The 27,233-nt window shown below is 58.2% G+C and overlaps 2 protein-coding genes across 5 annotated transcripts in view; both read right to left on the bottom strand.

Moving 5' to 3' along the window:
- Nucleotides 1-7,184: 7,184 nt before the first annotated feature.
- The window catches only part of ADI1 (acireductone dioxygenase 1), a 214,875-nt gene continuing 194,826 nt past the window's right edge, over nucleotides 7,185-27,233 (bottom strand). Inside the window, exon 5 of the transcript XR_014018626.1 lies at nucleotides 7,185-7,195. The gene's annotated coding sequence lies outside the window, so the exon portion shown is untranslated. The remainder of the gene's footprint in view (nucleotides 7,196-27,233) is intronic.
- The window catches only part of EIPR1 (EARP complex and GARP complex interacting protein 1), a 118,066-nt gene continuing 113,293 nt past the window's right edge, over nucleotides 22,461-27,233 (bottom strand). For all 4 annotated transcript variants that reach the window (XM_081264934.1, XM_081264933.1, XM_081264935.1 and 1 more), the window contains 3 exons: nucleotides 26,378-26,545; nucleotides 24,847-25,014; nucleotides 22,461-22,962 (listed from right to left, as the gene is read on the bottom strand). In XM_081264934.1, the coding sequence (XP_081121060.1) occupies nucleotides 22,788-22,962; nucleotides 24,847-25,014; nucleotides 26,378-26,545 (511 nt within the window). In that variant the 3' untranslated portion in view covers nucleotides 22,461-22,787. The remainder of the gene's footprint in view (nucleotides 22,963-24,846; nucleotides 25,015-26,377; nucleotides 26,546-27,233) is intronic.

Below are 27,233 nucleotides of genomic sequence, written 5' to 3'. Positions count from 1 at the left end.
TCATTAACCTAAAGATAGGAATAAAATGAAAACACAAAACCAAGAAAGCCTGGCCCACGTGTGGGCCCTTCAGCCGCCTCCTGTCACACATGGTCTCCACGAGAGGACTCTAACTCTACTCTAACTGTCTCGCCAGCCGCCCTCACCGGCCCATCGCGGCCTCGGGAGGTGGGAACTCCAGCACGGCACGTCCAGGGAGAAGCAGAAGCCCGTGGGTAGCCCTGGCGTCGACCGGAGCTAAGTGCTTCTCACTTAATGGGCCCTCTTCTCACCCAGTGCCGTTCCCAGTATCCTCTGGCACAACAGCGTCATTTGCTGTTGCTGGCAGTTTAAGTGGCCTGCAGCTTAATTTGCAGCATGAGTCAACGGAACTTCACTCTGTAGTCTCCAGGGTTTGCCCCACACATTTAGTTCTATTCTTTGCCTCATTCCAAGGCAGTAAATTAGAATTCTCCTTCTTTTATAACATGAAGAAATTAGTTTATTAACAGAAGAAATGGGAAATAAGTTAGAACCCTCTGTCTTCCTTACAGATGGACAAGGGGAAAGATATCGACTGGCACAAGAAAGCAATTTACACTGCGCAGGGTGTTGGTGCTGTTATCATTTGAGAAGTGTGTTTCTCACCCCTTGGTGATGGGACGCTGGGACAGGCACACGGCTGACAGAGGTGGGGGCACTGTCTGACCTTCCTCCCCAAGTCCTGATTCTCAAACACGGAAAGGCAAATGCACATTAGGTTCCTCCAGTGTCTCGCTCCCCCTGGTTTCTGGGCTTCCTGAGTCAGGGCCGTTTTCTCCAGGGCACTGCTAGGACTCGGAGGTGGGCGGGCGCTGGGATCCCATCCGAAGGTCCCACCCTGAGCACCTTGGGGTTAGGACGGGATGGGAGCTGGGCTGCGTCTCCTGGAATGACAGGTCCAGGGCCTTTCAGGGTGTTCCTGACACTCTTCCCCTGGGCCGGCTTCATCTCCCCTCTCACTCCACCCTGGGAGGACCACTCGTCCCCTCCCTAGTTCCACAATCAACCACGAAGACACCACATATTACCTGCAACTATCATACACCCTCCAGGGTGGGCCTGCTTCCTTCAGTCTTTGGGGTAAAATTCTCCAAATTCGCATCCATGTGCATGGCTTGCACATCCGAAGTCCCAGTCATGAGCACACAAACGGGACCCCAGGAGCCTCAGGCCACTCCTCCTTGGCTGACACAGAGACATGGACTCAGGTGCCCAGGAGGAAGACCCCACCTGCGGACTACCCCTTGGCTGCCTCTCCTGAGCCTCCTTCAGTCGGCTGTGTGCCTGCACAGGCTGTAGCCGCCTTGGCTCCACGCTTGCTGGGGTCCCTGTAACTGTCACCACTGCTTCCGCCAGCCTGCATCTCTCACTCTTTAGTGCCTTTGAGATTTACCTCCCCTTCAGTTCCACTGAGGGCTGCGATGCCTGTTGACCAGGGCACTTCCCTCACCTGGTTGTGAGCTCCCCAGGAGCAGGGACAAGGTCAGGTTTTTCTTTGTACTCCTCAAGCCCAAGCCAGGCCTGGCCCAGGCCATCCCCATGGGATGAGCCTCCTGCTGCCCCCTGGATAGAGCTGACAGAGCAGGCCTGCACTCTGTGGCCTGTGCTCCCTGACCAGGTCTCTATGCAGTCCCCTGACTGAGCAGAGAGAAGCCGCAGCCCTAGGCAGAGTCTCCAGACCCTGGCCTGCAGGCCACTCACACATTGTGCTGACGTGAAGGACCGTCCACACTGACACTTGATTAAAAGGTGAGAGTGCAGAGCACCCAACCAAGAGGAGGCAGTGGACAGAGCCCCACTGGGCAGAAGTGGAAGATGCCCCCTCAGAGAGCCAGGGCAGGACGCATCCAGATATGCCTACTTCCCGGGCCCCAGCAGTTATTAGATATGAATTTATAGGTCAGGGTGTGTAACTACAAAAGACAAATTCCCACTAACCCATCACAGCACCAATAGAGAGAGAGGTCTGGGCATTTTCAATCTGAAAATGAATCCTGCTTCTACTACAGGCAAGGCCACTACACACGCGACATCATAGCAATCCCATCAGCGCTGTCTTTAGGGCCCGCAGTGTGGAAAGCTCCAGGTGGCCAGGCGCAGTGCTGGCCACAGAGGAGATCGGCAGCCAGCTCCAGGCAGTTACAGCCTGGGCATCACGGGCACCAGTGGCTATGCCCCCGCTGCACCAAGGGCTCCGGTGTGAGCACCGTGCGCAGCCCACAGCAGCTCCACTCAGGGCCCCACAGCAGCGCTCCCGAGGCTCCGCCCTGGCTGGCAGCACTGAGCCTGAGGACCCTGTGTGACCAGCTGCTCTCACCTCCACTTGACAAAGACCCTGAGGTCCAGAGACAGGAGAGCAGGCAGCGCCTGTGGCCTCCACAGCCCAGCTCTGCAGGCCCCTCCACACCCCAGCGCGCTCCTCCACACTGCCCACTAGGAGGCAGAGCAGGGGCTACCTCCAAATTGTAATAAGGAAACAGGGAGATCATGCACAGAGCAATGGATGATTCTGACACCCCCCACCCAACACACACACAAAGTTCTGCTGTCTCCTGACCCAGTTCTCCTCTCCTTTGAGACCGCCCCTTGGAGGGGCTCTGATGGGACTTGCCAGAGAGCACCGTATCCTTGGTTTCAGGAAGGAACCCTTAACAGTGAGGAGTTGGCAAAGTGGCAAATGGGGTAGCAGGGAGGGCAGAATGGCATCCCTAGGACAGTTGGTCGACTGCTCTGACCGACTGATGCTCGGACCGACTGACAGCAACAGTCGGGAGGAGGGGATGTGGACAGGGCATGACGGGAAACTGCTCTGCAGCACCTGGAGGCAGCCGTTCCCCCAGCCCATTCGCGGCCCCCTCGTGAGCCCCCAGGAGGCTCGGGACATGTCTCTGAAACTGGCCAGTCTCCATCCCTGTCAGGACACGAGGCAGCTGTAAGGTGCAGTGATGATTCCACCCTGACCTGCAACACGTCAGCTGGAACCACAGCTTGGTCTTGGCCCTGCTGGATTTTTAAGGACTTTAAATCCCTCCCTTAATAAGTTTACCCAGGAGCAAAGCTTAAGTAACGGAGCAGCTACCTTAATCTTTCTTCAGTTTAATCACACCCAACACCTTGCATATTTCAAAGGGAACACACATTAACCGTTCTCAGTACATGAATGCATGAAGGTCACACAAGATTTATTCCCCTTGGCAGGCTGGGGAGCCTGGCTCGACTGTCAGGAAGACACAGTGCTGTTTGCAGCAGATGCCCCGGGAGTGCCAGCCCTTCACGTCTTCACGGTTTTCCTTGAGAGGGGTCTGGGCTGCTTTGGAGGGTGGGCTGCCTGGGAGGTCCTCCATCCTGCGAGGCTTTTGTGGAGCAGTTGGGGCTGCTGTCTCTATTACACTAGTTAGGGCACTTCACGACAAACCTTCCTGACATCAGGGCCGTGGCTTTTGTGGCAGTGGGCTGGGGACAGGGCTTGAAGGATCAGCGCCCAGGCTCCATCTCCAGCCTCCTCTCCCAGGTTCCCCGAGGACATTACTGCTGGGACACAGACTCCTGGGCTCAGATTCGGTACCCAGAGGCCCTTTGCTGACACGGATGGAGTAACCTGAAACCTGGGGACATGTTTTATGTGCTTTGGTCCCTAGTGCCCAGCGCAGTGCTAGGAGTCCAGTATGTGCTTGCTGGATGAATAGCCGAAATTCTACTGGCAGGGGCCGTGCAGCAGATCTCACTCTGCTCGGAACACCTGGGGCCGATGGAGCTTGAAAAAGAGTTTACGTGCAGCCACTCCAAGTTGGACAACTGTTTTAGTTTTTTCACTGCTGTGACTAAAGAACTGACCAGCACAATTGTAGAGGAGGCAAGGTTTATTTGAGGGCTCACGGGTTCAGAGGTCCTAGGTCATAGGGGTCATATAGGGCTCGAATGAGAGAGAACATCATGGTGGAGTGTGGGGCAAGGGATGCAGCTCACATGGTGAACAGGAAGCAGAGAGAGTGGTCTCCACTTGCCAGATACAATATGTACACCAAAGCCACACCCCACCTCTTCACTTAATCCCATCGGGGATCAATTCACTGATTAGGCTAAAGCTATGACCCAATCATTTTTCCTCCAAACCTTCCTGCATCGTCTCACTTGTAAGCTTTCGGGGGACACCTCACATCCAAACCATAACAACAACCTTCCTTTAAGTGTTTTGTCCTTTTGTATAAGATATGGGCCACTTCCAGAACTAAATCTGCTCATTTTTTCACTCAATAATGATATTTATTAGAGTTCGACGGCCCAGGCACTGTGCTAGAAATAGAGAATTCAAAGATGGGCATGGATCAAATTTCTCTCCATGTTTTGGCCTCTAACCCCTGAATATCAGCCCAGAAATGAGATAATAGCTTTCAATTAAATACGTTAAAAATGAAAAAGTCCAAATCTGAAATGTACTTGGGAGGATAGGGTAGAGTGCTTGTTGAGCTTACTCCAGGACCTGAGTTTTAATCCAAGCACCACAATTTTCTTTTAAGGAGGAAAATGAGGTCAGGCACATCCATGTGGGCTGGATCTCACAGGCCCATGAGATCCAGCTCACTGGGATCACAGGGGGAGCTCCGACACACCCCTCCTGTGTTCCTGCAGCTAACTCCTACTGTCTCCTCCCTGGGCCTCCACACCTGGGACATGAGAAGGCTGGGCATGTGGCCACAACTCAGGGACAACAGGGGATGCTTCCCAGGAGAGTGGGCCAGGCTGCAGGCAGCACAGACGGGCTGGGCAAGGCGAAGAGGTCCAGGGACAGCCTGAATCAGGAGGAACCACACCTGGGAGGGGAAGGGAGGCAGCGCGCAGCCTTCAGGCCTCAACCTCCTGGAGCTGTCTGCTCACACCCACAGGCACCCACCCCAGGACCAACAGGGCCACCACCCAGCATGCTGTCCAGCCACCCAACTCCGTGTGCTCCTCTCCACCACATGGCTCTCAGGACCACAGCACTACTTTCTTATCCGGCTAAACCTGTCTCCGTGAACTTCCCCCACTCAGTTTTTGGTGTCTTGAACTTCAGCTCTCCTCTCCTTCCACGAGGGTGCCTGACATCCAGGCCACCCTACCCTTGCTCTGAGCCTCCTAGTCAGTGGGTTCCGTCTATTATGTGGAGTGAGGCTGCAGTAGACAGCTCAGCCTGGGGGGCGGCAACCCCCACACATGGGGCCCTGGCATGCCTACGACCCTGCAACACCTTCAGGTTCCAAACACAGAAGGAGAAGAGTGGTCCCTGCCTGCAGGAGTGCGCAGAGCGTTCAAGAAGAGTATGTTCACATTCTTTCCCAGGTGCAGGCCAGGGGCCAGCAAGTGGCTGCTATGTTCATCCCCTGAAGTCACAGACACGTCCTGAAGTCTCGATGAGCAAGCTCTCAGGTGGCAGAGCCATGCAGATGGCACCTGTGGCCCGTCAACCCAGGACACCCCTTCAACTGAGCCAGCACCTCAGTGCCTCACCTGGTGGCTGGAGTCCCCGGTCCCTGCTGGAGTCACTGCTTGCCACAACTAGGGAAGCCGTGGTTCCATGTTTTCCAGGGATGGTGATGGCCCAGCACCAGTGCCCAGGCCGCTCCCCACCACATGCTGCTGCCGAGGCTCCCCAGGGCTGAGGCTCTCACAGGAGCAGAGGCCTTGTCCTTGGACTGGGATGAGCAGCCAACAGAGACCCTTTCTTTTCTTTTCTTTTCAAGACAGCCAGCTTGCTGTGTTGCCCAGGCTGGCCTCAAGCTCTGGGCTCAAGGGATTCTGCTTCAGCTTCCTGATGCCAGCTAAAGAGTGGTCCTTTCTTGAGAACAGGTTCCTTGGCCCACATGTGAGGACAGCTGGGTGTGAGCAGGAGGAGGCCAGAGGGGTGGGCGGCCTCTGCAGCACTCCCATCTTGCTGGCACTTCCCCCACTGTGCAGCCCACCCCCGACCTTCTGGCCTAGAGCTTGGTGCGTTAGTTACCAGTCCACCGCCCAACGGCCCAGCTGCCCTGGGCCTCAGGTGTGTCGGGAGCTGAGCCAGCAGCAGCCTCATCAGACGTACCTGGAGGTGAGGGCAGGACCCCTGGGGCCAGGCATCAGTCAACTCTTCTGTGGGGTTTGTAGCCGCCGGCAAAGAGGACCTTCCACTGTGGGTTAAGTACTGTGCCAGGGTCATTTAGCTCCATTCACCCACTTCACAGATGGGAGGACTGTGGCTTTCAGTGATGTGTCAAGATGCTGCGGCATGGCAGGCAGGACATTGGCAGTAGAACTCCCTGCTGCGGGTCAGGCCATATGGGCCACCAAGCAGTCAGATGCCTGCCAAGCCCCTGGGCTCTGTGCCTGGGGACCACCAAGTTTGTCACTTCACTGTTCACTCCACAGCGATTGGTCCTCCTTTGCCCCCAGGTTACCACATCCTCCACATGAGGTGCTCTTGGGGTGCTGGACCCTGCAGGCCAGCAGAGTACCACCTGTCAGAACACCGCTGAGTGCTGACAATAGCCCCAGGCCTGAGTGTCACTGTGTCATCCTGCCTGATGAGGACAGGACAAGCCACAGAGGCAACGAAAGGCTGGCTTTTCAGGGGCCACGGCACTGCTCTGACTGGTGCCAACGCCACCTGGTGGGTGTCGTGGAGCCTGTCCTGTTGGGTCAGGGTCTGCCCACACCTTGAGGAGATGCCAGGGGATGCTTGCAGGCAGCTCACCTTCCTGGGCAGCAGGCTGAGTCCACTCTGTGTGCCCAGGAGCACTCAGGACAGCACCTCCCAGGAGAAGGCCGACACCTCGTGCTCACACGAGGGCTTTGGGAAACGGGAAGGGTGCCAACACGTCCTGAGTGTCCTGCACCAGAGGCTCCCTGAGCATCCACCCAGTGACCTTTGCCTCCGCGACAAGAGCACGTTTTTTTCCCTCTACGGGTGAGGGAGGAGCACAGGAGGTTGTCCCTGCTGGCAGAGTGTATCCACCACACCCAGTTCTGGCCGTCCAGCTGCCAGGCCCACCTGACCCGGCCCACGGACCATGGCCGGGTCAAAGATGCAGCATTGTGCCGTGACACACTTCTTCTGCTCTGGGGAGAGGCCCTGGAACCAGTAGGGCTGGAAGAGTCTCGGAGGTCACAGATTGGCTTCCTGGCTTGGCACAGACAGCAGCAGGGACCCAATTCACATCACCTGAGTAGAGAGTGGCAGAGGGACAGGACTGGCCACTTATGACTGTGTGTGGCCACTGGGTGCTGCTCTGAGATGTGCCATCTTCGACTCTCTGAGTCCCACTCTCTTCCGTGGTAAACTGGCCTCGCTGTGTTGATGGGCTGGGGGCTGGTGGGCTCAGCGTTCACAAGGCACCGTAGGACACATGAGCATCATCCCCCAGACACAGGCCCCGGCTCCTGCTGCGAGCTGCTTGAGACTTCTCCACTAATGGCTTGGAATAGAGTCAGACTAGTAAACCTGTCCAGCCTCGTTACTGACACAGAGCGCAGACTTACTGAACACACACGGTGGTCACCGCAGGTCTGTCCCCATGCCCTGGCCTAGCGTGTGCTTCTGATGCGACATCCAAGGTGCGTACCCTGGGCCTCTCTCTGCAGGTGTCCATGATCTAGAGAATACAAGCCCTGGGCCCAACACCACAGTAAAAGAAGAACATCGGGTCAACATTCTGACAGTACCCTGGGGAGCCTGCCCCATGGAAGCTGTCAGCCAACACCAACAAGCCAACGGCCGCTCACACCTGAGATGCACTGAAACCTCAGACATGCCCGGGACATCTGCCAATGTCCACCGAGGGCTGAGACCCCGAAAGAGACAGGGGCCCACGCTGCCTCTCCACACAAGACCCCTTCTGTCACAGGGAGAAGTCGATGCCTACAGGGCGTTCTTCCGGCCTCTGGTGCTGCAGGCCAGGAGTAGCCCTCCTGGGGTGCTGAGATGGCTTCAGCCAGGGCTCCGGCTCTGCTATCTCTAGGCTCCAGGACAGGGCCGGCACACAACGGCAGCACGGAGGTGATTCCAGCACAACTATTTTCCATATGCTTGTTAAGCACTAAGACACAACAGGGCATGAATTACGATGCAATCACTCATGCCTAGAAGCAATTTTAGACACAAAAGTCGAGGGGTCCATCATTATTATATATTCAGTTCTATTTTTCTTCTTCACAGTATAAAAAATCATGTCTAAATCTCCTAAAACCATCATAGCTACATCAAAAAGTGGATTGGGCTATCAACTTGGACAGTTTAAGATAAACCAGCCACTGAGCAGGAAAAACTCTTAAGAGCTCTTCACTCAGGTTTGGGTTCTGCTGCTGGGAGATGATGGTAAATGCCTGTTTCTTATCCGTGCTTTAGGAGGAAAAACAGCAAAACGGAAGCCCCCAGCAAGTGGCTGGGTGGCCAGGTAGACCATGGGGACACACCGCCCACCCTAGCCGTAAGCAGCCTCTTGGAGCACAGGCCTGCACAGGCCTCCCTGGTGCCCAGTGCCCACCTTTCCTTGTGCACCCAGGAGCTGCGAGCGAGCCCCAGCAGGAGGCTGAGGTCGGGGATCCTGCTGCTGAGTCCCTCTGCAGAGATCCACCGCCCCCCGCCACCCCTAATGAGGAAGGCGGCATCCCAGAGAAGAGACCTAAGGGGCATCTCGGGTTCTGTGGCCACCCATCCCTGGAAGCTAACGATGGCTCCGGGGCCAGCCGGAGGGAGGTGCCAGCAGCAGCCAGCCGTGGCTCATTACAATAGTCGTCCTACTGCGGGGCACTGGCTTGGGGCCCAGCTGGGGATTCATTAGCTGTGGCAGACGAAGCAGCGATGCCAGAGAAATGTGAGCTCAAAGTCCCAACTGCCCCCAGAGAACAGTGCCTCGCCTTCCTGTTTTGCTCAGCCCAAGGCCAGGGCTGAGGGGATGACCCTCAGGTGGGGAGAACTAGGCTGCCAGGGCTGCTTTGGTGTCCGGCCCCTAGAGATCCTAGGCTGTGATCCTCTGATGCCTCCTCTTCCTCTGACACAGAACGCCCAGCCACCCAGGATCTACCCCAATGTCCACCCAGTGCCCACACTGGGGGGATACTGAGGTCATCGGCAGTGTGATGGATATCAGGGTGGCACTGAAGAGGTTCTGATACTGCAGGAAGTAGGAAGCCCAGAGGCGACACTGCAGGGCCTCTGTAACCAGAGGGGCTGCTGCTGTGCTCAAGCAGGGGACAGATCAGTGGAGCTTTCCGCAGGACACTGTAACGGCAGTCGCAAGGCTTTATAGATCATCTGTCAAGGCCTGGAGAAGGCACCCACTGAGAATGAACCCTGGTTTAGTCAGCTTTTCGCTGCTGTGACTAAAGATCTGACCAGAACAGTTCTAGGGGAAAAGTTTATTTGAGGGCTCGCGGTTTCAGAGGTCTGCTGGCAGCCCACAGCAGCAGCTCCATCCCTCGGGGCTCCAGGTGAGCTCCAGGTGAGGCTGAGCAGTGTGGCCGAGGGAAGCAGCTCACAAGGTGCTCAGGAAGCAGATGTCTCCGCTTGTCAGCTACAGGTCTAAACCCCGAGCCACGCCCAGTGCCCTCCTCAGCCACGCCCACCACTCCAGCCAGCACTGTTAATCCCTGGGGGGGGGGGCTCGCTCACTGACTGGGTAAAGGCTCTTACAGCCCAATCACTTCTCCACTGAACCTTCTTGCATAGTCTCACACGAGGTTTTGGGGACACCTCACCTCCAAACCATAAAAACCCTAATGGGAACCCAGGCTTGGGTTGACAGCCACCATTAGTCCTGGTCACCAGCTTGGACGAGGGAGCATACTGTGCAGGGTGCTGACCCGAGGGAGCTGGAGAAGGATGGGAACTCAGTTCTTTCTGCACAGTGTTTCTGTAAACCTAAAGCTGCTCTCAGTTCACAGACGATGCAAGACAGGAGAAAACATGGGCCCCGCTGAACCCAACCCTGTCAAGGCTCAGCCCGACCCCTGGCCCCGACTGCCCACCCCTCCCAGACACCAAATCCTGCCTCAGAGACCCACACAGGGCCGGGATGCAAAGCCCTGGTGCCTGGATCTCAAGGTCCCTGGGCACTTCTGCAGCTGACCGCTCTCCCCGGAGCCCTGTCTCCTGCCCATAGGAGAAAGCAGTGAACTTTCAGCATCTTGGTGGCCTGGATGGGAAAGGAAGCCAGTCCTTGTCCTGCTGCTGGGCCTCCCTCAGGGCCACACTCCAGCCGGGTTCCTCCCCCTCCTCTCCCACTGGCAGGCCAGGAAGGCAGACACGTGGCTTTCTAACCCAGTTCCTCTGCTTTCCAAGCCACACTTCCTAGCACCCAGGAGATTTCTGTCCATTGGGTCAGATCTGTAAACGCTCTGAGGACCATGAGCACTTACAAAAGTCAGGCCCCTCTGACCACCTACACTGCTGCTCGGAGGGGCCTGGTTTTCTTAAGTGCTCATGGAGGCTTTAAACTGGCCACGAGGCCCCGGCTATGCAGGGAGGGCCCTCGGGGAGAGGCAGTGCTGAGGCGTCCCAGGGAATATGGCCTTCGCAGTGAGGCCAGGAGTGCTGTGAACAATCTCAGCTTCCCTGGCTGGCTGGCAGCAGAGTCAGCCACTGACCTTTAGCAACACCAGATGCACTGGTCATCACAAGGCCTACCCCTCTGCACCCCCGGGTTTTGAACAGTCCCTCAGCCACCCCATCTGAAGGCTGGCCTCAGAGCCTATCTACTACCCATGCAGAACCCAGCTGGGGGTGCCATGCCCATAGTGACCAGAACTTGCCCAGTTCCCAGGGTGCATGAGCTCAGGCAAAGTTCTCTGAGCAGGCAAGATGGACAGAGTAGGGTGGGTGCAGCAGAGGCACACAGAGGAGGGCAGGGGCCAAGGGCCATGAAGAGGCTGAGCAGAAGGACTCAGTCTCCTCTGGATGTGGGCCAAGGGGGACAGAAGCAGCCATAACCCAGCTCCTCCCCAGCCACTGAGGAGGGCACTACAGACAGGGCAGCACACTGCAGATAGGGCCCGGAGAACGCACTTGGATGTGGAGAGTGTGTGTACAACAGGCAGGTGCTATAGGCTCAGGAAGGCAAAGTCCACTGGCAAATGGACAGCCAGTCTGGGGCTCAGTGTGGACTGGGGCAGGCTCCTGCATGAGTTCACGAAACCCGAGAGCTGGAGGCGGATCCGGCCAGCATCAAGGGTCTACGGATCCTAAGTTACCAGGTCTCTCCAGCCAGACCGCAGGGATAGAAGGCACCCTGTGCAGAGCAGCCGTGCTCCAGACACCCAGGCGTGAGGCAGCCGCAGCCTCCTTCCTCAGGGGAGCGGACGAGCAAACTCTGGGCACCATGCAATGGGCACTCTGCAGCCCTCAGGAGAAATGAGCTCCATGCTGAGGAGCCACAGGGGACACTAAAGGCTCATCCCACATGAAAGGCCAGTTGAAAGGTGGCCTCCTGTGGAATGTCAACTCCTCCACACTGAGAAAGGCCAACTCTGCAGACAGGAGGAAGCTCTCTGGTCCCCAGGGCTCAGGGAAGAGAGGGATGAGCAGGCGGAACACAGGGACTCGGGGCAGTGCAGCTGTCACCCTGTCTCCAAGCAGCACACATCTGTCCAACCCCACTGGGGCACAACACCAACAGCAAGCCCATAATCCTTAGTTAATAGCAGCCCACTGAGGTTGACTCCTGGACCCAACAACCTTACCCTCAGCTGGGGGTGCCATGCCCATAGTGACCAGGCAGGAGATGGAAACAACGGAAATCTAGGGGTGAGGGCCGGTGCATGGGAACAGTCTCCTTGCTGTTTAAGTTTTCTGTAACTCCAAATGCTTTAGAAAACAAAGACTACTGATGTAGAGTGAGACCAAGCAGTGACACTGGGACACTCATGCGTAAAGCAGGCCCCGATTCCCGCCCAGGAGCAGGCATCCCTACCCACTGAGCTCACGGGCCACTCCCTGGGCCTCCTGACTTGCCCTTGGCAAGGTGGGCCTGTCCTAGTGCGGCTTCCTCCTTCCAGAGGACAGGTTTCCTGGAGCACCCACTGGCAGGGCAGGGGCAGCATGGGATCCAAGGTGTCCAGCTGGGGGTGGCCACAGTGAGCTGCTCCCTGCTTGGGACAGCTCATGAGCGAGATCAGCTGGTGGCTTTTACCCCTCAGGTTGGGGTGGTTCACTCTGAGCCCTAAGTGACCAGAACACATCTGCTACCTTGTTGTCTCTATGACTCGTTGTCAAGCGAGCACCACTGACCTGGGGCCTTGTCCCAGATGTCAGAGCCCAGGCAGCACCCACTTCAAACCAACTTGATCAGGCACAGCTGCATGTAGAGGTCACCACCCCCACCCTCCACTTTCCAGTGTCCCTCTGCTGGCCCTTCTTGCAGTGACTCCAACCACATGCCCCCAGTAGAGACGAGTTGGACGTGATGGTGATTTCCCCAGTCCTCTGGCTCATGACTTTTGCTCTCCATGTAATTGGCCTGGAACACTTTTAACAATTGCTGATTGCCAGAAACCTCAAAAGCACCTTGGTTATTTTCTGACTTGAGCATCAGAGCAGTCCCCAGTGCCACACCAGCACACCGGAGCCTCTGCGTCCTGCAGGGTGCGGCAGGTACCACCCTGGCACGACACCATCCACACATTGTAGGGCTGTTTGCGCTGCACACAGAGGCCCAGGGAGGTGCTGCCCCAAGCCCGCAGGGCCCAGGGCCCAAGCCGACCTTGCAGGGCCCTCGCAACCTGGGGCTGAGCACATGGTGGTGAAAGCCGCGTCTTGGGCCCCTGAGGCCATTCCTCAGCAGGCTCTGGAAGCTCTCACCAAAGCTCTGCCAGGTGTGTGCAGGAAGAACAGACTGACAGGCTGGGCCTGGCCTCAACCCTGCGTGGCAACAGGCCTCCCAGCACACGTCCCACATGCAGTGGCATGGGGTCGGCCTGGCAGAGCTAATCTGCGACAGGTGGCCAGGGAGGGACTCAGGACCCCGCCTCCTCTGGCTAATCCAGAGAGAGCTGCAATCCTTCTGGCCCGCCCTGCTTGGTGACCTCGCACCACCTTCTCCATGGAGGAAGCCTGAAACAGACAGGTCCTTGGCCAGGCCGGGCTGATCTGCCAGCGGCTTTGGTGGCACTTGGCAGGCTCCCCTGCAGCCCTGTGGACTTTGTGCAAGGTTGGAAGGTTGGGGTCCTCAGATTTCTTCATCCACGGCTCCTCGTGCAGCTGCTGAGGGCCTCACCCAGGAGCAGGAATTTTCTGGGCCAGGGTGTGTCTTGGCCCTGCATGTGCCCAAGACGGGCACAATCATGTATCCTATCCTTTGCTCCCAGCAAACACCTGTGGGAGGCGTTCATGTCCCAGGCGAAGTGTGGACCTGGGGTCCTCAGGCCTCCCTCCAAGGCACACCAGGCTTGCTGAGGGGCAGGCCTTGGCTGTCCACGTGTCCACTCAACTCTGCTCCACACTTTACAGGCAACTGGGTCAGACGATCCTTCCGGGAAACGGAAGTTTAGGAGCTGGTCTTGCTCAGGCCCCTACTCTCCACTCCCCTCTCCCCCAGAGGTCTGCACTTCCTGGGCAGACCTTGAACTCAGGGTGCTCCAGTCCCCACACACCAAAAGGGCGGGGTCTCCCTGGGTCCTCTCTGAGCCCCGACTCGCTGTTGCAGCTGCCTCCTGGCTAGCCCACTGTGAGCCAAGATGGGGTGAATCACCCCTCCACGGGGCAGCTGCACCTCGATGCACACCTGCATTCCCCTGGGCAGGCCATGGACACCTCCTGCCATGAGGTACACAGATGGGCCTGCCCTTCATCTCTAGGGCCCCCAGGTCAGCTGGTGGTGCTAGGAGACTGCACTTGTCTGTCCACACTGGGTGGGGCTCCTGCCCCAGGACTGTCCTGCTCATGGCCCTGCTGCCTCATTACCCATGACCCAGACGGCAAGCCCCAGCTGACTCTGTCCACACAGCTGCCTTAGTGCTGAGGGGAGAGGGAACATGCAGCCACCGATGGCTGTGGTCCCCCAAGCTGCTCCTCCTCTGTGGAACTGTGCAGCCCAGAAAGGTACTGATGGTCTCAGGGCAGCATGATCACAAATGGCCACTCCCGGTAGTGTGTTCTCACGCAGAAGGCAGGCGTCCAGTCAACCCTGAGGGCTGCCCGAAGCAGGCAGAACAGAGGTCAGCGTGGCACAGGAGATATGCTGCCTCAGATCAGCCACCTTCTTCCTGGACCCAGCCGCCAGCAGGGGTGTGGCTCACCCTGTGGTTAGGCCAAGCCGGGCCCAGGCAGGATCCCGACTGGGGTTCTGCCTCCAACGGCACCCATGCTAGGCATCCCCCAGCCTGCGGCAAGGCCACTGAGGGCACCAGGTGAGCAGGGGGTGCACCAGGTAAGCACAAGGCCTTGGGACAGGCCTCGAGGGTCAGGGGTGCTCTGGGCTCATTTTTCTGTTTCATTTGACCCCATAAGGGCGAAATTCTGCCATCTTTAACATTTGGCCAACTGTGGGAGAAAACAGACCCTTGAAGCAGCCTGTGCCTTGGGGTACTGCCCTGGGAGCCTTGCTCTCCAACTCCCTCTGCGGGGGCACAGTGGCCTAAAAAGGGGGCTGCCCACCTCCTCTCCCATGGTGTGGCCCCAGCACAGGCCTGGCCAGCCCCACCTGAAGCTCCTACCCGGCCTTGCTCCTGCTGCCCCTTGGGCTGCACCCCTGCTGGCCCCTCCCATCCCTGCTCTCAGAGCAGCCCATGTCCCACAGGAACCCGGCAGCCCCCCAGTGGCCCTGGCTCCCACTCCTGCTCTGCCCTGGAGCTCTGCCCCGCACATCCCATGGGATTCTAGGAATGCTGGGGTACTGTTGCCCTCTACCTTTCTCGGCCTGGGGAGGGAGATCCACGGGCACCAGGTGGACCTGCCCGAGCTCTGGACAGGGCAGTGTTTGGGGTGGGCCGTCCAGCATGGGGACTAGAGGTCAGCCTGTGCTTGTGCGGTGATGACGTGCTCACAGATAGTGGAGGAGCGGTGCTCACTGCGTGGCCCACCCCAGGGAAGGGGCTGGGGGGCATCAGGCTAGGACGTGATGCTCTTCAAAACCTGTGTCAACCCATGGCTGGAGCTGAGACTTGGCCCCTGAGTTAGGGAGAAACCTCGTCCCCTAGGGGAAGAGATGGAAGCAAGAAGATGATTGTGCCCCTGAGGTCACTGCGGGCATCAGTGCTTTGGGAGAACCCAAAGCCGGATGCGGGGAGGACTAGGAAGAGCCATATGTGCCCCAAGGCCTTGGGAGGCCGCCCCTGATCAGCTTCTCCTCCCTGCTGTTGGACTGGGATGCACCTGCCCCAGCTGCCTCGGAGGCAAGAGTGTCCTCGAATGCCCTGCAACTGCTTGCCAACAGCCAGCGCCAATCATCAGGAAGGCTTCCTTGTAAAAATGGTGGAGATGGTCACCTTCTGTCAAACTCAAAGGCTGGTATCAAGTCTATGAAGCTCAGGAAGCCTAGGAGGGAGCCACCCCCCACCTCTCCTCCACCTCCTTCTCTGCTGCCCCCACTGCACTGCCTCTCCCTGCACCACCCGCCTCCCCTGCTCTCCAGTCCCCCTCCCGGATTCCTCAGAGCAGCTGCCTCAGCCTGGGTGGCACTGGGGTTTAGCTGGGATACAGCTCTCAGCTGCTCTCTGGATGCAGGGAGCTGCGCTGCTCCAGCCCCTCCCCTGGACTAGCCATGTCCACACACTGGAAACCAGCACTGACATCCCCTGCCTGGCCCTCTGGTTGGGGACAGGAGGCTGAGACACACAGAAAGAAGAGTCATCAGACTCACGCCAGGCTGGGGGCAGGAGACACACTTGCTGACCCGTCCTTCATCCCCATAGGGGATGGTGTCAGCACACAGCAGCAGCTCAGTGAACACGTGGGGTGGACTTGCTCAGGTCGCACAGCAGGCTGTAGTACGTGGTGTCTGGAGCCTGCTAATTAGCACTGGAGGCGGGAGGCGAAGGCACAGGGCTGGAGAGATGGGGTCCAGTGAGCTGAGAAAGTAGTGCTTAGCCTGTGAGCAAAGTGGGCGTCCTGCTCAAGCTCTGCTGACCCAAGCATGTGGGCTGGGGCCCGGTGGTCACCGCAGGAGCCCAACACCACTGTCCCGCTCCCTAGGGGGTGGCAGCTCCTGAGAAGGCACCGAGGAGCTGGGAGGTTGCCTCTGCTTGCAGCAGAGGAGGAGCAGGAGCCTGGACCGAGGTGGGAGGGGGCTTCGCCCTCCCACCCCCTGGCTTGACCCCACTCAGAGCTCACTCTGCCCTCAGCTCCTTTTGGGGGACCAAGAATCCAAGTGGTACCTTGTCTTTGTCCTGACCCCCCCTCTCCTTCCTGGCTCTGGCTGCCAGGGAGCCTTTTCCTACCTCCCTCATGTGATTTCTGGTTTTTCTTTCTTTCTTTCTTTTTTATTGTTTTGTTCAAAACATTACAAAGCTCTTGACATATCATATTTCATACATTTGACTCAAGCGTCCTGAGGTGGACATTTGCGTTCCAGAACCGTCACTGCCTCGGGGGGCTTGGGTGCTGCCTCCTCCCCTCAGCTCACGTGGTCTCCCCTGGTGTGTGCTGGGTGGGCTCCACTGGCTTCCTGGAAAGGCACTGGCCCATCAGGAATCCACCTCATGACCTCACCTGTCCCTCCGCACCTGCCAGAGCCCTCCTCCAACACCATACTGGAGTCTGGGGACGCAGACCAGCCCCAGGCAGGGCCTACCTGTCAGGCATGGGCCTAAGTGTGCCCTTGTGTCAGTGAATCCCCAGATCACCCAGGAAGTGGGTGCTGGGGTCATCTGGTGGCACAGGGAAAGCAAGGGCACCAGGCCAGTTGCTCAGCTGGTATGACAGCCACCTGGCTCCTGTGTCCTGTGCAGTCACTGGACAGGCGAAGTGTCATCCTGCTGTCCTGACAGCTCCCTAGAGAGCTCCATGAAGGTCTAGAACCGACTGCAACTCACCATGACGGGCCCCACGGGAACCCGGATGACAGACTCCAGGGTGTCCAGGCCCCTCATGCCGAGGGGACCAGCGCCGACTGAAGCAGCAGCAGCAGCTGCGGAAGGCGGAACAGGCTCTGCCCAGGGCCGACCGGAGGGAGGGAAGGGGCAGTCTGAGGGAGGTGGAGTGGCAGAGGGCAGCGCCTGCCTAGAGGAGGGGTGTGGGGGCCATGGGGAGCAGGTCGGGTAGCAGGTCCAGAATCCCCATGGTGAGAAAGGCGTAGACTCCAAGACCGTCCGGTTTCAGAAAGGCTCCAGGAAGCACCCTCAGCACTTTCTGTGACAGTGCCCAGAGGCTGCTCTCTGGTCACCACGAAAGGCCCTGCCAGAAGCGTGAGCTGCCCACACTAAGAGGGGGAGACGGCAAGGGTTTACCAGTGAAGCACCGGGCTGTGGTGGAATTCAGGAACTGTGGGCCAGGAACCTGGGTGCAGCTACCATCCCGTTTGCCTTGATCGCGGCAGTCCTGCTTGACCTATGTCCTGGGGGAGCGGGCTGGCCCTGTGGTCTGCCACCACGGCTGCATAGGCCTGCTGGGACCGCATCCAGCATGAAATTGTCCAGTAGGTCAGTCCCACGCATCCAGTCAGTGCTGTGTGTGTACAGAAGAAGGACCTGGCCTCTCATGGCCAATGAGGAAAGACACTGACCCAAACTAAGTCCAGAGTGTAGGATGGGTGTGAGGGGCCGGGCAGCTGGCATGATAGATGGCAGAGGGCTCTCTGACGCATGGCCTTCAGAAGGTAGGGGCCCAAGGGAGTGGGGGGATGGGTTTGAGGAAAGCCTGACCTGGATAGAGGCCCTGCCTGGACAAGTGTGGCCTGGGCACACAAGCTGCAAGCGCCCCTGCCCAGCAGAGGTACTGCACCCGGGAGAGCTAGGCCTCGAAGAGGTGCTGCGCCTGGGGAGGGCCAGGCCCAGCGGAGGTGCTGCACGAGAAGGGGTGGTGTCCAGGCCCAGTGGAGGTGCTGCCCCAGGGGGGCCAGGCCCAGCAAAGGTGCTCTTCAGGGGCCCACACACAGCATGGAGAGCAGCAGCCACTGACCGAGCAACCAGGTGCCACCATGACAGGGACCCTGAGGAGACGCATCCCACCTGTGGGCTCTGGAGCAGGGGCACAGACAAGGGAGTCCAGAGGCCAGCAGCATCATCCGACATCCTGTCCTTAAGAATCTTCCAGATGCCATGAGACCTCCCCTTTCCACAGCCAGGGTTCCCGTGTCTGAAGGCTGGCAAGGAAGGTCAAGGGTTATGGGCCCACGTAACCATGCTCTCAAGGCCTGAGTGGCAGGTGGGGGGCTACTGGTACATACAGATGGTCACCTGGCTAAAGGCAGGAGCCTGGGCAGGCTCCGTGGGGAAGGGCGCGTTCCTGGGCCCTTGTCGGAGGGTCTGTCGTGGTTCTGTCCGCACCCTTTGATGTCGTCGTCTTGGTCCCTTTCTTCCCTTTTCCGCACTCTCTCCCCACCCTTGCTTGGCATCTTTGTGTCCCTTCCCGCAGTCTGCCTCTCGGGCAGCAGGGGCTTGGGAAAGAGCAGCAGGCTGGCCCTGGGAGAAGCCCACTCCTCCTCATGCCCAGGCTGTCCAGAAGTCCTTCCCGTTGAGCTGTAGCCTGCCCTCCACGAGTCCCTACTTACTGGCTGCCTTCTATCACTTGGTGACATCTGAGTGACAACACTCCGTGAAGGGCTTAATACTGGGCATCCTGCTCCCGACTCCCCAGGCTTCTGGGCTCCAGGGAAAAGCAGTGCAGCTCCTTCAAATGCAGACCATGCAGCACCCCAGGAGTGTCCCTTACGCCCTGTGGCCACTGGCCCCCACAGCAGCAGGTCTCAGGCCAACGGCAGTCTTAGGATTTAGACTTCTTCATGAAGAAGCCTCTGCATGGGGTCTGGAACTGGTTGCCGGGGCCCTACCCTCATCTTCCTGTCCTGGGACATCACGACCCCTTCAGTCCCTCCCCACAGACTATCCTGCCAGCGCTCAAACGCACAGCTACTTCCCCTCTTAGAGACAAAAGGCTCCTGTTAGAGAAGGAACCCGTGGTGACTGCGGGGGTTCTGTCCCCTTTCACAGCAGGACCCTGAGGAAGCCACACACCGCCTCCCTCTGGTGTACTTCCTCCTGCTCTCTCACCGACCTCGGTGCTACCATCTTGTCAGGCCCCCGCCCCCTACATTAGTCAGTTTGTGCTGCTGTGACCAAAATGCCCAACAGGAACAACTCAAGAGGTGAAAACGTTTCCATGGTGGGCAGACTCCACGGCTCTGGGCCCAAGGTGAGCCACAGCACTATGGCAGAAGGGGGTGGTGGAGGGAAGCTGCTCTGTGCCCGGCAGCCAAGGAGCAGAGAGGGGAGGGCAAGGGGCTGAGGGAGGGTGCTCCCTTCCAGGGCAGCTGCAGTGACCCCTCCAGCCATGCCCCACCTGCCTGCTGTGACCACCCAAACTAGGAGGACTGACGTGGCCAGTCACTTCACCTCTGAGCACTCCCGCATCCACAGGAGCCGTGGGGGACACCCCATATCCAAACCACAACACCCACACCACGTCACCCTCATCGGACACCCACCAGCAGCACCGGAAGTGCTGACCCCTTTCCAGTCCAGCTCCACTCTGCTTGGCTTCCAGGGCATCCCATGAGCGGGTCCTCACACAGGGCTAAGCCCCACCTCCTCTGCGGTCCTCACCCTGGGGCTCGCCTGGCCCCTCCCCGGGTGCTTGGGCGCAAGGCTGTGCCCCACTTGTGCACACACCACAGAAACATCTTCCCTCAGCCGCTCGGCCCTCTGGGACTCCTCTCACAGAGCCAGCCCAGGCACGGGCTGCCCCACCCACCCCACTAACGCAGTGGTTCTCCTCACGAAGGCGCTGGGCCAGGCTGGATCCTCTGTCTCACACCTTGTGATCCCAGGACTCCTCCCATAGGCGCCTGGAGCCGACTGTGCTCAGGGTCTCTGCCACCTCCCAGCACCTGTGTGTCTTAGCGATGGCATGTCACCAGCATCTCCACAGCCCCATTCCCCATGGCTGCACTGACTGAGCCTTGCCGCAGCAACCGAGTGACCCACGTGTGCGGTCCATGGCACTTGTCCTGCAGGTGGACAAGCACTCCTGCTTGCCTTTCTCCCAAGTGCTACATGAACTGCGACCCCGGGAAGGGCTGCAGGGGCCAGCCCAGCAGGCCCTGGGAAGGGGTCTACACTCTCAAGGACCTCAGCCAGCACCAGGCCCACATTCCATTCTACTCCATTCCCCGACAGCCCTGGCCAGTGCTCCATGCAGGCCTGACCTGGACACTGGCACGGGCAGTTGTTTTTTTTTTGGGGGGGGGGGCAGGATGAGGGCCTTGGCTCCAACAGCAGGTGGGACTCTGCTGTCCCAGGAAGAGAGGCTGATTTCCACATTCCAGCCCTGAGCAATTCTGTGGGGCAGCAGCCACAGGGGCCTCAGAGCCCCAGACAAGGACACAGACCCTGCCTCCAACCAACCAGAAAGGGACACCAGTGGCCTCTTTCCCTGTCCTGCACTAGCTCCAGTCACAGGTTCGGCCATTGGATGGGCAGCAACTAGGGGAATAAGGCCCCAGAGTGATTGGGGAGCGAGAAGGGAGCCTAGGGAACGCGGGAGTGCAGAAGCCCCAGACGGCACACAGAGGAGATCGTCCGTGAGTTGCTCTCGGATGCCTTGACAACCTGGGCAGGCAGTCAGGACACAGCCCACAGCCAGGGCCCTTTCTGACAAAGGAGCCAAGTCAACAGAGGAGCCCTCCTCACAAAGGACACTGGACGCGGGGCTCATCTACATGAGGAGTGAGCCACAACCTAACCCTCACACCTGCTGTGAATGCCAACTGAAGATGGCCACAGGTGCAGACGTAGCAGATGAAAACTTTAGAAGGGCCCGCTGGAGGACAACCTGGTCACTGGACTAGGCAGTTCCCAGACACGCTGCCAGGAGGAAACCTTTGCTCTGAACCCTTTGCTCTGGAGGTTGGGGGGGGGGGGGTCACAGGGAAACATCGTGAGACTCTGTCTCAAAATAAAAATTAAAAAGGGCTGGGAGGTAGCTCAGGAGAAGAATGCCCCTGGATTCAATCCCCACTGCTAAACCAAACCAAACCAAACCAAACCCCTTTCTCTGTAGAAAACACAGAATGACAGGATGCATTAAAAAAAAAAAAAAAACAGAAGCTATCTGAAACCACACAGCTGACAAGGTACTTTTACCCAAAATATAGAAAGAATGGCCCAAATCAGTAGTAATTAAGCACACAATCAACCATCACCTTAACATCAAACGCAGACTTCACCATGACCCGTGAGCCCATGGACCTGCTCGCATTTGGGCTGTATCCACATTTGGGGCAACGGGCAGGGGAGGGTCACTCGCTGTGGGGGTCAATGACAGTGCTGCCCTGAAGTCAGCAGGCGGGATCACACAAAGTCGGGCACACACTTGCCACAGGACCCGGCAGTCCACCTCCAAGGGCTTGGGCAGAGTAGACGCGGGTCCACATGTGGTCACTGGTCACCAGGCACTGCGTGGCTGGCTGCAATGTGCCAGCAACACTGTGGACAAAAGCAGGCATGGCGAGCTCTGCCCTCAGGTCAGCCTGATAGCTGCTGCTGGAAGGGATGCATCCTTTCTCACAGGGACCTACAGGCGGGCGCTGGACAGCCCTCGGCATGTCACCAAGCCCCAGGAGCAACGTGGACTCCCTCCAGTGGGAAGGGACACGCAAGCTGGGGCATCCCCATGGCGGAGGGTAAGGCGAGGAGGTGGCAGAGTCCAGGCACAGCCGCCCAAAATGTCTCAGACACAGTCTGCATGAGCCTCCCGAGGACAACACTGTGGGCACTGGGGCTGGGGACCTTGGTGAACTGTCTGCACCCACGGGAGCCAGGGCATGTGACCAAGCAGCGAGTTCTAACCCCGCTGGGCGGCAAGCCCGGATTCTGCCCGTCAGCCCCTGCCCACTTAGGCTTCCTGCAGAGAGGCCCAGAATGCTCCCTCTCTGGACCCACAGATCCCACAGGTGAGTGGGGCCTGTCTGCTTGTGCAGCTGTCCCCTCTCATTTCAGGGAGACTGGGGATCACGGAGAAGCACCAGCACATGCTGGGACACCTGTCAGGTGGGTCTCGGGAGGGTGCGAGGAAGGTTGAGTGCCCCACACACAGAACCGGGCCTGGGCTGCCAGGGGAAGACACACAGCTGCGGCCCCCACAGCACAAGGCAAGCTGGACACAGCCTGAATGGTGAGCAGAGCAGAGGCGGCACAGAGGCCGAAGGGCGCTAGGCCAGAGAGAGACGTGGGTCCCGCTGGCCCTAGCCCCAAGGTGCTGCCCCCTTTGGGTTGGGACGGGAAACAAGCAGCCCCGTGTGATGTGGCCAGGAGGGCAGAGCCTGAAAGGAGGAACCAGCCTGCAGAGTCCCCACTGACTTTATTTTACTGGAAGTCTCAGGGGAAGATGGCCCTCAGCAGGGTGCGGACAGGACCAGGTGTGCAGAGTCTCCCCTCACCCACAAGGCAGGAAGCAAAGCAAGTGGGCCGCAGCTGGCACCCAACACTCCCAGCCACCACAGCCACCCTCCGGAGGACAGGTGCTGCTGGCAGAAGCTCCTCCGCACTCCAGAAGGGATCCTGTGAGAAGGCAAGGTTGGGCTCCCAGGGCGAGAGCCGCCTGGAAAGGACTCACTCCAACAGCGGCCAGAGTCGGAGACTGTGAGAGGAAGGACAGAGAGGGCCGGGCACTAGAGCAGTATGTGGTATTTCAGTGCCCTGGGGACCCTGTTGATGACCAGCCTGCCATCGTAGCTCAGGGAGGCAAACAGCCATGGGTCAGCCGAGGACCAGTCCACAGCGTACACACTGTCCTCATGCTCCTCGTACGTGGCGATGACGTTGTCCTGCAGGGGCTCCTTGCTTCTGCAACCCAACAGAGAAGAGCTGTGAGCCAGGCCCAAGGGCAGCAGAGAACAGGGGGGATCCCATAGGGAGCTGGTCTCTCACCCGAACCACGGGAAGCCCACACGGCCTGGCTGAGCCGTGTGTGTGGTCCCTCACTGGTTGTGGGGAGAGGACGTCAGTGACCTGTGGGCATCAAGGACACCTGCAGCACAGCAGGCCCCTGGTCCTCAGTGCTGTGGGTGCCTGGGCGAGGTGCTGTCAGTGCAAGGGTCGCCTGGCTCAGAGCAGTGCTGGGGAAGTGGTCTCCATGACCGAGGAGAGCGCGGCATCAGATCTCCAGGGACTGAGCTGGGAGCATCCGCCCTACTCCCTGCTGCACAGAGGTCAGGCAGCACGAGGGCCCTGCCAGCGTTCCTGAGCAGAGGGTGTTGCGTGCCAAACAGCAGACCACCTCTGCACCTCCTTGGAGGAGAGTCAGCTCCCGCCTAGAGGCCTGCCCCACAATCTCATGCTAGGATGACAGTGGGGTCAGCACCTGCAGGCATGAGCAGCAGGGGCCTCCGGCTTGTGCTCATGGAGGGCCGGCAGCAGGCACAGGTGCTTGGCGCTCTCCTTCCCACCACCACAGGAAGTCCCCTCCACTCACACCCTAGTCCAGGGCCTGTCTGTCTCTAAGCAACACTATCTCCCAACGAGACAAACCTAGGACCTCAAAGCCCCCACTCTGGAAGTAGGCTTTGAGAGGCTGTGGGTATCCCTAAGCTCTGGCCTTCCCAGATAGTGGACTTGCCAATGGTCAACAGACTTGTTGTGACAAACACCAAGTATAACCCCCCACAGGGACTTCTCTCTCCTTTATTTAAAGGCATCAAGATGGAGGGAGGGTACCTGCTGACCACAAGTGCTTCCTCCCTGAAGCTGCTCACACACTGGTCACATGTGTGAGTAGCTCACAAATTGGTCACATGGCAGGACACATTGGTCACATGGCCTACTGAGGGGACAATCAGCTTTCCCCAACAGAGAGGACATGTGAATGGCTGCAGACAGCCTGGGAGGAAGCCAAATCCACATGTCCAAGTCCTCATGGCACATGGCAAAGGAGGGGTTGGAATCAGGCACGTGCTCACAAGTCCTTTCCTGGCCCTGTTTCTAATATTTGATTGACAGACAGCATTGCCCATAGCCACTGGTTTTATTCCAGAACCTCCTCCTCTGGAGTCGGAGGCATGGGCCTCTGTGGTGGCTAGGCCTTGCTCCACTGATCTGGAGGGAGAGGGAGGCTGTTGCAGGTGGAAAGGGACCTACACAGACTGGATAAAGGAGCAGCATGCTTGGCTCACACTGGGAGCCCTGCTGTCACTAGCTACGAGTACCCTAGGGGACAAGTCACAAGGGATGTGAGCCCTAGGACAGGGGGCTGCCCTAGCTGTCTCCCAGCCACAGGGCAACGGAGTGCTGATACGAGCGCAGAACTTCCCCACTGTGAGCAACACCCGGGGCCAACCAGGACCTAGCTCTGTGCCCCAGAGGTGTGCCTGGACTCCAGCCCAACACGGGCTGAGGGTGGAGAGCACACAGTCCATGCTCGAGACTCCACAGCGAGCACCCGGAGGCCCAGGAACAGCAGGTCACATCACTGCCACGCTCACTCCTAGAGAGCATCAAGTTCATTTAGGTTTTGTAGGTGGCACTGGGGAAGAACACAGGAAGATATGCCCTGGGGCACATTCTAACACCACCACAGAGCTGTCTCGGGGCCAGGTACCCTGGAATTCATCCTGCACTGCTGGGAAGACGGGGTACCTTAGCCATGCACAGGCGCACTTTCCGTGGAAGCTCCCGGACCCAGGACTGCGTGTGAGCACAGACAAGAGCCGCCCTGCAGTCAGTGGTCCTTACTTCTCATCTGCACGGTGCTCCTCTGGGTCACTGATATCGTCGTCATCCACCAGGTGGCCGAAGGGCTCGGAGGAGATGGACACCATGTTGGACAGGATGACTCTGCTGTCACTGCTGCCGGTGAGAACCAGCTGGTCATGAGAGTGGTTGTAGCGGACGCTCCACACCCTGAAAAGGGCACAGCAGCTGCTGAGCTGTCCTGACTTGATGCCCTCAGAGGCCCTGGTCTGGTGGGGCTGAGTCATGTTGAGTGTCCCTGGGTATCTGACCCCCACCTCCTGGGCTAAAGGCAGGGCTCCTAAGCAGGGGGTTAGGCCCACCATATGCTGCTCTAAAATATTCTCCTAAGTCCTCACAAACAGAGATGAGAAAGACCAAATGTCAGCTTCCCCCTGTGGAGGGAGAGGCTTATTACTCAGGGTTTTAGACAGGCTTTCTTCAGCTCCCAAACAAAAACCACCTCCCCAGAAGTGACACATGAATTAGCGACAACCTGTATCATCAAACAAAGCCCTGGGACATCTTTCGGGTCAAGCTGGCTGCCATGGGCCCAGGATAAGGGCCTTGGCACCCCCGAGGACCAGGGACAGTGGTGGGGTGTGTCCTCCTGACATAAGCCCTGCAGCATGATGAGCCTGGTCTCTGTGGTGCTGCTCACAGTGGGACACAGGCCCAGGCACAGAGTGTGGCACAGCTGGCACGTGGAGGTGCCCCATGTGGCAGGCACTCCCTGGCTCTCTGCTCAGGTTGCAGCAAATTATAGGCCATTCACTGAATTTCTCAAAATGGCACATGAGTCCTCTAGGGCTTTAAAATGTTCCCACTGCAGAAACAATATCGCTTCTGACAAATAATTCACCCACCAGAGACACAGCTGTGGGAAGCAAAGACCCCAGGGCGCCCAGTGCCAGGGCAGGCTCCCTGCAAGGGCCGCCACCCTTCCAGCCCTGTCCTCCACCCTCCTCTGTGCATACACTTCTGAATTTTAAAAGATGGGTTCATGCTGTGTACTATTCCATGACTTGATCCTTTTACACACTTAGCAGAAAGTACCCAGCATATGGCAAACATTCAAATAATATTTGAGAGAGAACGAATGATCCCGGGCACCCTTCCACATCCATACACATGCAGATATTCCTCATTCTTTCTGACAGCTGCATAATCTCCGCTGCACGGATGTCACCTAATTTACTTAACCAATCCCCTCTGATGGACATTTGGGTCGCTTCCAGTTTTCATGCATTGCAAACAATGCTGCGTGAACATCTGTGCACGTTTACTTTTGCAGATTTGAACCAGCACTGTTCAAGGGAAAACAGGATCTCATGTTTTTCTTCTTTTCCTACGCTTATAAATCACAAACACTCAGATTTGGAATTAGTGCTTCTTTAGGAAAAATAAAACTGGGTTGATTGAATGATTCACAGCAGTACAAACTAAGCTGGTTTGTGCCTCTCCAAATGGTAAAGTAATTAGCAAAATAAATTATACAGTCCCCTTTCCCTCAAGCGGATGCGAGCCACAGTACCAGTGGGAGTGTTCCTCCAGGGTCTTCACCGGCTCCGTGACGTTCCTGGTGTCCCAGAACTTCACCTTGCAGTCATCCCCACAGCTTGCCAGGTAGTACTGCTTATTAGGGTTGAAGTCGAGGTCGCGCACCAGCTGTCCGTGGGCATTCTCGATGCAGTATATCTGGCTGAGAGGGGAAAAAGAATAGCACATGAGAACGTTTAATGGGTGGCGGAGAGCTGCCGAGTCGCAGGCACACCTGTCTCCAGGGCCCTCCAAGCCCCCTGCCAAGGGCACGGCCCTCCCCGCTGCCAGTAGCTGAGCAGGGGAATCTCAGCCTGGGGCGCCTGGGTCCCCTCTACAATCCTCGCCTGCACGAGGAGGGCACAGGGCACCAGGAGCCTCTGAGGGCAGAAGGCAGCCAAGTGCCCCAGGGTGTGTCTGTGATCCCCCTGAGCTGGGGAACAATGTGGGCTCACAGCTACCACAGAGGAATCCTGGTGTCTGGAGGAGAGAGGCTGGGGGGCCACACTGCCGGTGAGAGCTGAAGCCGGCCTGTGGAAAGACACCCGGCAAGTTCTGGAAGGAAACAAGAGGGAGGAAGGAAAGGAAAGGAAAAAAACGGCAGTGGAAGAAAGCAAATGTGTGGCTGGTGTTGGGAGACACGTAGCGAGAGCAGGAAAGCCCTGGGAGGCCTGGAGAGAATCGAGGGAGGTGGGCTGGCCCACACCCCTTGGGATCTCACCACCACATGGCCAGTGGGATCTGCTTGTTCTGAAGGCAGGGACAAGGGAATAGGTGTGAAAGGGCGTATCCATATAGGAGCGTCCATATAGGAGCGTCCATATAGGAGTGTCTATATAGGAGTGTCCACA

Source organism: Spermophilus citellus, assembly GCF_964194105.1.
Source record: "Spermophilus citellus genome assembly, chromosome: 13".
Lineage (NCBI taxonomy): Eukaryota > Metazoa > Chordata > Mammalia > Rodentia > Sciuridae > Spermophilus > Spermophilus citellus.
This window is presented reverse-complemented; position numbering and strand designations above follow the sequence as displayed.